Source organism: Manduca sexta, chromosome 19 (assembly GCF_014839805.1).
Source record: "Manduca sexta isolate Smith_Timp_Sample1 chromosome 19, JHU_Msex_v1.0, whole genome shotgun sequence".
Classification (NCBI taxonomy): Eukaryota; Metazoa; Arthropoda; class Insecta; order Lepidoptera; family Sphingidae; genus Manduca; species Manduca sexta.
Window position 1 is genome coordinate 2390268 of NC_051133.1, and position 11384 is coordinate 2401651.

An 11384-nucleotide genomic window follows, 5' to 3' on the forward strand; every position below is an offset into this window, starting at 1 on the left:
TATTAGCAGTTACCACGAACGATACAGTATTGCGTTATCAAATTTTATTTACATGCAACAAACATTAGAAATAATGTAACTAATGTGTTTAGATTGTTACTTGTTATATGAGATATAATGTGTAAGAAGTAATTACAAACTATTGTATTAACTATTGTAATATTTCAATCAGTCAGGGCTTCAAATCTAGTATAAGATTGTAAATTTTTAGCTCAAAGATCAGTTTCTATTTGCTAATATTCTCATATCAATATGCCACACAGCTCCCAGTGGATCCATCGATGGGCACCAAGATCCGAGCATTACTCATCAGCGAGCAAGAACTGAAGACAAGAGTCGCCGAGCTCGAGAGAAGAGAGACGGCTTACTTGGAGATGTTGACTCAGGCAGATGACATGTGGGCGGAGATGGAAGGCGGCTACAAGAAGAAAATCGAAGAGTCGCAAAACACCGAGACACAGCTGAAGGGAAAGGTTTGTAACACTGCTCAGAAAAAAAATATTAGGAACTGAATGTAGATTATGTTTATCTGTATTAACTGAAGTAATAACAGAAATTATAGCAATTCTATTTGTGTTTTGACAATAGTAACTTTAAAAAAAACAATTTATATTTGAGCTTTAGGTACCGTTTGTGACCTAGCGCGCTACAGAGTTCAAGTAATACTTGATTTTAAACAACATTAATTATCAGTTAATGTATTTACAACCAACCGTCTTATTACAGATAAAAAAACTAGAGACAGAAAGAGACCAGTGGAAGAAATGCTTCGAGCCATTGAAAAAGAAACTCAGAGAAGTGGAAGAGTCAGAGTCGGGAATGCGGATAGCCTTGGAAAAGGCTGAAAGAGACGCGAAGGCTCTAAAGGCGCAGAACACTAATCTGACTGCGATGTTTGGTAAAGCCGATGCAGAGGCGAAGAAGTCAGAAGCTGCGTTCAAAACTGTTGAAACAAAATTCAAAGTAAGTTCTAGAAACGTGAATCGCCCCACAATATTACAAAATTCTATTGTACAATAGATGTCTCTGCCCGTAAGTTTATCAAAATTGAATTCGGAAGTCTGTAGGACATATACATATTCTCTTTGCTTAAATAATATGTGAATCACGAATGCTGTCTAAATGATTAATTAAATGATTGTCTAAAAACTAATCATACATTTTTAAAATCAAAAAAGTACCAATAAATTCCAATTTGTAATGTACAATTGTTTATTTTCCCTATTACTAAGTACTGTAATACAAACTCATAATATTAAGACTAAACTAAGATGTGAAACTGTTCTGGTCTCCAAGATACAGGCATCGCCTAGTTTGGGGCAACCTGTTAATTAAAGTTTAAAAAATTCTGTATAAGCACAAACAATTATTATGCATATGTCAGCATGTGAATAATATTATGTTGTCGTTTAATGTTGTGCCAAATAAAGTTTATTATTATTATTATTAAACAAAAAATATGAAATTCATTTAAGTATGTAATCTTTTTTTACAGAAGGAGATAGAACAACTAAGGAAGTTAAATAAACAGCTGGATGATGATCTGAAGACACAAAAAGAAGTGTCAAAGAAGACAGAGATGAGTTTCTTGGGTGATTTGGAGTGTATACGAAAGGAACTCAACAGGGCTTGCAAGAGTAATCAAGATCTAGAAGTAACCAACAGTGAATTAAAGGAGGAGGTAGGTGGATTAACCTAAAAGAATGGGACAATAGTATAAATAATAATGATTTGGATTTTTGGGAGTTGGGACTTATAAATCATAATGGATTGGTACAAAAACAATTTACTTTATCTGATATCGCATGTTAAGATTTCCAATTTGGCAGTTTATGAAAAGTTTTGTATTGAGCCATTAAATTCATTGCGGGCTTGGTAGTTTTACAGCTGCACTCGGAGACATCACTTATCTACAATCATAATTTCTTACAATTGATTATTTTAAAACTTATAACCAGTTGACGTTTTACACTGCGTAGGTACAGTAATAAAAAAATGCTATTTACATTGTCTCTAAAGTCGTTGTCTCTGAATGCACCAAATAAGTATTTAGATAATTGTTACATTGAATGAAACAAACATTGAGATTTGTGTCCTTAAACGTCTTACATGTTTAAATATTTTTATTTACTACTACGGCATATGCATTCATATCTTTTCAAAAGTTTTTTTTTATTATAATTTAAATGGGTACTTTAAACAAGCAACGTCTTAATGTTTGTGTTCTGAGTATTCTTTGTGTAGTTGCTTTGGTTTGGTACTTGATAATGCTTTCAATGTGGTCTTATTTATGGCTAACGCGTTTTGTGCATGGTGCATGTCGCTCGAAACACGTTTTTTACGTCCGCTCGTTCATAAATACCGGTGCATGTTCGATAAGTGGATCGATGTACATATGCATGGAAAAGTGATTTTGAAGCAGTTTTAAGAAGAAATGTGTTCTCAGGTTGAATCTCTGGAAAAGCAGCTTGCGTTGACGCAAAAAGCTTTGAATCAATGCAAGAGGAAATGCGATGAGAAAATAAAGACGTTGAGTCACGAATTGTCTATCAAGACTGAGGAGCTGGAAGAACTGAGGAGCGAAACGATGCGACAGTCGTACCACGCGTCGCGTATAGATCTGAAACCAGAGAGAACAGAATACGTAGACGAAGGTTACTCAATATACACCGCCGTACCAAAGAAGACAGACTACGGACGAATGCATCACAGCATGAGTTATATAACTTCGGATTCCCGTTGTTCCTGCCCATCGATGAGGAGTCAGCTAGTCAGCCAGTTAATAGAAGACCTGTTCGAAAGGATCCACAATACTGTCGATGAAGATCTGACAAGACTGTGCAAGGAGATCGCCCCGGCTAGCAGTAGGGACATCACAAACGAAACCAAAGCGAAAATTACAAATTACCTCTTAATGGCTATATCGAAAGAGCTCGTTAGGTCTATAGGAGATGCCGATGCAAAGACTGATACCGAGGTCAGTATGGTTGAGGTTTGTTGGAATAATTTAATTGTGACTAAATACGTTTTAACAGTATTAGTTAATATCATTGAATGTACTAATGATAATAATCTTTTCATGGTTGGGGTTCATCTTAACCATATCTCTTATGATAACTTAGTATTCCATCCCATGGCGATACATCAGGTAGCCATAACATAAATGTATTGCTCGTTCATTTTGATAGATAAATCTATTATCATAGCAGACATAGAGTTTTATGTTTTGTCACTCATAAAATCTTGTTTATTTCGTACTATAAGAATCAGTATGTAACTTTACGTAAATCATTTGAACCGTATTACCTACAATATTTTTGGTAAATATATGATCGAGTCAAACCTTTAAAGATTTATAATATTAAGTACAGGTCTAGCTAGGATATTTGTCAAACAAAACTAGCAAATCTCCTACCCGTAGGAATGGCAGCGCGCAGTGTCATCAATGACGTACACGGTCCCGTACGCGCGGGACGGAGAGACCTTCGCGCCACTGGCGTGCGGTAATGCGGGCGTGGTGCAGGGCGCGGCGCGGCTGGCGAGCGTGAGCTGCGCGTGCGCCGCCGCGCGCCTCTGCGCCGCGCTGCCCGACCTCGCGGACGCCGTCAAGATCTGTCAGGAGGTGGGTGCACTTCGACCAGATCTTTCTGTATGCACTACGAGATAAAGTCGACTGTACACAAAATGTTATGTAAACTAATGAGATATTGCATCTTTCGATGTTCTTTTTAAGATTGTGTTTATTAGAATTTAAGCCAATTATCTATAACTACACTCAGCTACGACTGCTGAACCTACGTTAAACATTTTGTGTAGACAGGTTATGTCTAGCCTTCATAAGCCATTCAATCTCACCCGTTTATGTTAAAACATTATTTGGTCCTTCGAACCGGATTAATGTATTTTTCTGTTATAGGAAGTTCTGGACCATGGCGACGTAAAGATCATGGAAGAGCAGTTAGCGAATGCGATCGAAAGTATTGTTGTAAGTAATTATTCCTTCGCTGTCTTAATATTGCTCGCTTTAAACATATAAAAATATTATGTTCTTCATTTCAGAATTGTCCATCTTGTGCATTGGGTACAAATGCGATAGTTTGGAGCACGGACGTTTGAACGCCGCGTGCGTGCGAATTATGTGTAAGTATATGTTAGGGAAAGATTTTTTTGGATCTAAAATGGCTTGCCGAGAATCTTTGGAATTTATAACCTAAAAGTCAAATAATGCGGAGAAGACAGGGGAAGGAACTGTTAGCACTTCCGAATATGTCGCTCACTATTTGAAATGCAACGACAAACGGCCACTTCAAATTAGTTTTCTGACTTCGGAGGTTTGATTGAACTGGTCTATTCTGTCGTTGACAAATATAATATATCTCTAGTAACGTTACCATTTTTTATTTGATTCCGCCGGAACGATGGATTATATTGTATCAAATTAATATATTTTTTTCTTCCAGGTGTATACCTCCACCGACCTCACTCTGGTGCCTTCATTAGTTAAGCCGTTAGAAACTAACGAAATGTAAATAAATATTGTAACATAATGAAAATAATAATACTCTTATTTCATAATAAGATTATAATAACGTAAGCGAAACATATCGAACAATCGTACCTTTCGAATTATATTAATGCCGCATGGGTTTTCGACATTTATTGGTTTTTTGTCTTGTCGTTTCTGTGCCAATCGTGTTTTATGTACGCTGGCTTGCAACAAAACTGAATCGATTTTAATGTTAAATTAAGTAGAGAATAAAAAGTTTGTCACGTAGAGTAAATCTCGTAGTTGGTTAGTCGAATAAACATTTGATTGACCATATTTAATGTAATTAGTTTGAAATAGTCACAAATGTACATTTTATTATAGTATGTATTCCACCGAAGTTTAATTTGTTTAAAATGTAAATGTTTTCTCTTAATTTTTGGGGATAGTGGTCTCGTTGTTGCATAGTTTACTTGCAAGCCAGTTTAGTTTGTGTAAAGTTGTAACACGTCGAAGAATCAATGTTATTAACAAAACGAGTCATTCAAGGAAATTAGCGATCGTATTTACTTTATTTTGTATTCATTAGAAATGTTTTATTTACGAAAAGAAATTTCATTGATGAATTAAAATGACTATTTAAATTTATTTCTGTTTTATTTCATATCCCTTTTTTATCGAGTCTTACTCAAATATTATAAATATATTAACAATAATTGAAGACACTGCAACTTAGTGTTTTCTTTGTGATGCTTACCTAAAGTACTTAGTTATTTTGTAGTGTTTGGAGTAAATACAGTATTTAAGTACTTAGATGTGTAATTGCTTTCATGCCGTTCATTACTACATATTACTATTATATTTTCACCATTGCAGTTTCTAAAAACAATTTTAACCATGTAACGGAAATTGCGAAATATCAGTAAAATATTTAGACGCACGATTAAGTATGTATAAATTTGTCATCAATGGCATGATTTTCAAAACTATTTAAAATATTGATTCCAACTGGATCCATTCCCAACTAGCAGCTGCCTTAAAGAATATTAATTGTGACTGTATCGTCGATGTATTCAATATAAAACAAATAGTATTTTGATTCTAGTAAAAAGATCACAAACGTTTAAAAGGAGAAAACGATAAACACAAAATAAAATATATTTTTCTTCTAATATGCTGTCAAAGAATATTTGGCAGACGTTATGATTTGACAGCCTATTAAAATTATAAAATTTTAACTTGTAACAAATATAATATAATTGTAATATAAATCCAAAATGCATACGTAAACAGTAGGTACATCGCTGTAACATAACAAGAAGATTAAAAAAAAAACATAAATTCCCAATAACTATATTACATACTCTATAGTTTTACACTTCAAAGTAAAAAAGTGTGTTTTCTTTAAAAAATATTTATTTCACAGGTAATAAAAACCCCCCAATGTTGTCGCAGCGCAGCATCGCTCATGAAAACATCTACTACTAATTCCAACGAATCTCAAAGAATGTGTAGTCGCTAATTGGGCACAAAACTAAGATAGATGGCAGAAAGAGGACCTCGCCTTCCAGATTCAGGAGAAAATACGGAACATTTGATTCCCAACCCTGAATGCTCATGTCCTCAATGTGATTCTCTAGTTTGTTTTACAAGACGACAAATAAACAAACCCTGTTCTTGTCTGAAGTGTGAGAACTCCAAAACTTGTCTGTACTTTCCGCACAAAGGCAGTACTAAAGGTGATTTAACTGACGTAAAAACATCCATGGAAGGTGACGATATCTTAGCAAAAGAAAGAGTAAAAAGAGAAATTACTTACGAATTCAATGAAGCTTCAAAAACACGTTCTACATCGAAACATATAAATAACGCCATGTTCTCTGGTGACAAGGGGGGCGAAGTAGCTCAAAAAGATACTAACGATCTACTTTCAACACAAGTTGAGAATGTAGCAAACGATATCCCACAAAAAGAACATGATTCAGCTGCTGCAAAGCTCAGCGCGCAAATAATGGATGTACCTTATGAAAATCTACATGATATCATTAACAAAGATTCTGATACTACTTCGCATAAAATATTAGTATTAGACGTACTTAACAAAATCAGAGACGCATACAAAGCATGTAGCTGCAAAGTCTGTGAGTGTCTTGTAGGCACATCAACAGTACCAAAAAATAATCTGTGCAAATGTGAGCCTTGCGATTGCAACGATTGTATGAGTTTCATGACGAAGTTCCAATACTTAGAAAGTCTTGAGAAGGATCCCCCAGATGGTTGCCCTTGCATCAGATGTACAAGGAGTCAGTGCAAAGGCATAGTTAATAAATTTGATGAACCACAAATATGCGATTGTCCACCTGGTTATTCCATAAAATGCCAAAAGAACTATGCAAAATCATGCAGTTGCGAACCCTGCCAGTGTTTGGAATGCAAAGCCATGTCCCTTAAAGTTCTTAAGACTTTTATAGTAGCACCAGTGGGCGAGGAATATCAACGTCACTATTGTGACTGTTCCCCATGCGAGTGCCTGGAATGTAGGGGATACGGCATACCTAGGACTTATGTGAGAGAAGCAGAAACCAATGTAAATAGACACCCTCGTTGCCATTGTGAAACTTGTGACAGCGAAGCTTGTATTGCTGATGGTGCTCAAACTTGCAAATGTCTACGACGTAGCAGAGTTATGGTAAAGCCAATTGAGAAAGACGTTCGTGATTATGACATTCGTACTATAATTACAGAAAACAAAATTATAAGAAGTACTAAAAGCAATCTGCTTAGAAATAGCACTATTGCCATGTATGCCACTGTACCGAACATATACAATAATACTAGCCATCAAAAAGAATGTAGCTGCGAAGTATGCGAATGTGTTATATGCAATTGTAAAGAAAATGCAGTGGACAGTATTAAATCTTCACGGTTGTTTAAAGATAAAATTCAATGTCTTGCGAAGTTGAATTCTAATGTATGTAAATGTACTCCATGCGACTGTCTGATATGTGTTAACAAAATGCACAATCGAAGCAAGTCTACAACAACGCCTAAAAGCTGCAAATGTAGCGTGTGCGACTGCATAAATTGTGAAAGTGTAATGAAAGACGACAACAAATTTAAATCGTGCGTCAATGTTATCAAACGAAATTGTACCAGGAAATCTTGTAGATGCAGTTCTTGCGAATGCATCAAATGCATCAAGTCTATAACTTGTGCAGGAGATGTTTGCCGCTGCAGGAAATATAGTTGTGAACTATGCGCTCATGAAAGTAAAGAATCTATCTATCCTATTAAAAAGGCAGAACCATTAACACCATCTTCGTTCTCATGTGAAATTCATCGGGACAACAGTAAGAACTATAATGGTGATAAATTGTTTGTTAAAGATTTTGGTAGCCTTTCTAGCACAAAACTATTCCATTTAAATATAACTTCTCAAAATGATACTTGCAGTGGACATCCACAAAACGACCTTCTAGGAAATGGCATAGAATCATGTACTTCTAATAAAGAAACACACCTTTTTCCTCAAAGCAAATACGATAAATACCAAGATAAGGTACAGCTTAAGAGTATAGATACTAATATTTGCAAACATAACACTACAAGCCAAACAAGAAACATTTATGTGCAGTGTTCTAAAACAAATTACGCACATTGTAGAACCAATGCGTCTGATGGATCTGTGTTAGCTGATTCTAAAAATTATAAATACAGCAGAGCAGCACCGGTTGCGACTGAGGATAAACTATGTAACAATTCCGGTGATTCAGGATGTGGTTCCTATGATTATTTTACTCCATTTCCTGGATCATCCCAAGCAGATGGACAAATTAATCAAGAGTCTGATCAATATTACGAAGCTGCAAACCCATATCCGAATGATAAAAATATAAATATGGCTCAGAAAATCAAACAAACTCACAATGCAAATACTTTCATTGTTAATGAAAATCGTCATCACCACAGTTTTGAATCTGAGAATAAATATTATTTTTCTAGAGAAGAAATAGAAGACGTTTCAATAAACAACTCAAGGAATCACAAAACTGAAAATATATCCCAAGAAATATATGGGCGCCAGTACTGGACAAAAAAAATGGATGTATCACAATACGATCTAAATTATCCCTGTAATAAACACAGTAGTTCTATTGATTACGATTCAAAAAATAATTCTGCAGACAATACAAATCTACTACGAAATAGCGATGAAAATCTATCATATTCTCAGTACATCGATGATCATTCACTGAACTTACGTGACAAGCCGGTAGAAGATTTATTCAATAACGACGCTTATTATGAAGGAGTACAAAAAACACTGCACCGTGCGAGGGCTTTTTCATTAGAATTATTGAAAGTTTTAGATAAATATCAACGTGCTAACAATGAATTTCAGAGTATTACACAGAAATTAAAGGCATCGCACGCTTCGCTATTTAGTGATAACATTTTACAAGTGATGGAAAGTAAAGAAGATGATGTAATTTGCCTCAGTCCGGAATCGAGTGATATCAAACCTGAACATGAAGATGACATACCTCTCGAAAACAAATACACCGAACAAAAAAGGTTATTATTCTCCTTTTCTAATGATTTCAAAGGCCATGATAGAAAAGAACGATGCACCCAAATTGAAAATTGGTCAGTCTTCAATGTTTCAAATGATAGAATTCTAGACGAAGGAAAACCAGAAAGCCCTGGAGAATTTAGCCATTTATATAACGTGAAAAGCAACAAAAAAAGATTAAATGAATGTAATAGAAAAATACGAGGTATTAAGAAAACAAACAAATGTAATACCGGAACGTTGAAACAGATCATAAAAATATCAAAAGAAGGTCAAAGCACGACTACATCCAATCGTGTGATGAAAACTATCGCTTCTACACAAACTGCACTACAAGGTAAAAAGTACGAAGAAGCATCTACTGACGCCTTTTCGCTCTCGACAAGTTATTTGTTGACGGGAGAAAGGGTAATTTTATTTTAAATCATGTTAAATCGGAGACTAGTATAATTTTAGGTCATTGTTATAACAATTTAGTCCTGGTGACTGATAACAATTAAACATTTCTTGGCATTGCAGACAGTAGCAATGAAAAATTTAGAAATTTTGCCGATTTCAAAGAAGAATTTTTACTTAATAACCAAACCAGTGGCGAGAAATAAGGGAATTTGTATAATTCCTTCACTACAAGGGGACATAAAACAAGCTGTACGATCCATGTCAATACAAACCAAAACATCAAATAATGAAAATAAATTCGCACCGCGTCGAAATGAGGCCTTGGTAATTTTTTCTTTACTTCCTAGTACCTATAGTTATAAATTTACTTGTTATATCAATTTAAATGCCTATTTGTATTTCAGCAAAATCTGCAGGTTGAAGTTCAAAAGCTCTTAGGAATGCCTATTTTACAAAATACTCAAAAAATACTCTGTGATTATAAAGAACAAAATACCACGTTTCTACCACAGGTATCAGTTTATAAATTATAATTGAGTTCTAAATTCGATTAATATTTGATTACTTATTATATTCGCAGACGAAAATTGATATATTTCCCAATTTATTGACTTCCACTTCCACGCCATATCAATTTCGTCATGACGTAGAATCTTTTGGCAATGCAAATAAGGCAATGGATTGTAAGGTATCCAACGTTATTTATTTTATAACTCAAGTATTTTGTACCATACACACCTAGTGATAAATTATCTAATGAAGTATCTAGTGTACCTACGCTTTATACCGATTATTTATTAAAATTATAGTGCAAAGACGTCTACACGTCTATACATATATTTACATAATTATGGTCTTTATATTGGTAATCCTATAATCACTCTTTAACAAAACCTCTAAGTAGTACATAGTACTGACATAATTTATTGTTGTGACAGAGCGACAAAAGCTGCTGCGAAGCGCTCAAAGTAAATTTTCTTGGCTTACAACGAGTTTCCGACCACACGGTTATTGTTAAATGGACTGCGCCGCGAATAACGTCCGACGTTACGGGTTATGAGGTATTCAAATTATTTAATTATTATAAGTCAATCATTCTGTACTCAATTCGAAAGTGATAGATATGATAGATCCGAGTTGCTATCATATTGCGAGCAATCGTCTTTTCAATATGTCAGGATAAATTACATCTTCTTTCTTTGTGAAGTTAAACTAACCTACTCGGTATTCGTTAAATTCGATCTACATAGGTAAATGTAAATTCTGCCGGACAAAACTTTCGTAGCCCTATATCTTTTCCGCTCTATATTTAAAAAGCCAAATAAAACCGCAACTGCCATGTTTTGGGTAAAATCTGTGAATTTATTACTTACCGCAGTTTCTAATAAACGACCCCAATTGCTTTTTTGATCTATCACTAACGTGGATTAATGAGAACAAAATTATTATTCATGCTTACAAAATATTAAGTATTTTTATTTGTTTATTAACGGATTTGAAACGTAAAATTAAGATTGAGATCGTTTATTGAAAACGGTTAGCCCAATGGGTGCACAGAATGTTTTTACTTCTGCTTATGTCTTAGAAAAGACAGATGTGAAGAAATGTATTTTTTTCAGTTGCTAGTAGATGGGCGAGCTGTGCAGAAAATTTTGAGCCCTTCGCGCTGCGTGGCCGTTGTCACTTGTCTGCCGCATTGCGAGACCGTGCTGTTGACAATCCGTACGATCACATCCCTCACACCTTCAGGACATTTTCCTTCTAGCACGATTGTTTATCATCCGAGAGTTAAATAAAACAGTTAATTGTACTTAACGATTTAAATTTAATTTATTATCACTTCGGTAGTTCCTTCAAGTTAATGAAATAAGACCTGTTAATAAAAATAAAATTGGCTTGTGTTGTGCTATCAATCAATAGGTAATA

At 34.8% G+C, this 11384-nt stretch overlaps 2 protein-coding genes across 9 annotated transcripts in view; both read left to right on the plus strand.

The window, feature by feature from the left end:
- Positions 1-5134, plus strand: part of LOC115441020 (axoneme-associated protein mst101(2)) — a 138149-nt gene extending 133015 nt beyond the window's left edge. For 4 of the 5 annotated variants that reach the window (XM_030165584.2, XM_030165593.2, XM_037440450.1 and 1 more), the window contains 8 exons: positions 264-473; positions 727-963; positions 1496-1681; positions 2447-2977; positions 3422-3622; positions 3917-3985; positions 4060-4140; positions 4461-5134. In XM_030165584.2, coding sequence (XP_030021444.2) covers positions 264-473; positions 727-963; positions 1496-1681; positions 2447-2977; positions 3422-3622; positions 3917-3985; positions 4060-4116 — 1491 coding nt within the window. In that variant the 3' untranslated portion in view covers positions 4117-4140; positions 4461-5134. The remainder of the gene's footprint in view (positions 1-263; positions 474-726; positions 964-1495; positions 1682-2446; positions 2978-3421; positions 3623-3916; positions 3986-4059; positions 4141-4460) is intronic. The other variant, XM_030165602.2, reaches the window with a different exon arrangement.
- Positions 5135-5645: 511 nt separating this feature from the next.
- LOC115441004 lies at positions 5646-11268 on the plus strand. 4 transcript variants are annotated; one of them, XM_030165565.2, is made up of 7 exons: positions 5646-5782; positions 5913-9467; positions 9579-9782; positions 9863-9970; positions 10039-10146; positions 10397-10519; positions 11078-11268. In XM_030165565.2, exons 2-7 carry the CDS (start codon positions 6030-6032, stop codon positions 11252-11254), a joined length of 4158 nt encoding a protein of 1385 aa, XP_030021425.2. In that variant the 5' UTR covers positions 5646-5782; positions 5913-6029; the 3' UTR covers positions 11255-11268. The 4 variants fall into 4 exon arrangements, with proteins under 4 accessions (XP_030021425.2, XP_037296345.1, XP_030021433.2 ...); XM_037440448.1 differs by having other exon boundaries at positions 5646-5778; XM_030165573.2 differs by lacking the exon at positions 10039-10146.
- Positions 11269-11384: the final 116 nt, after the last annotated feature.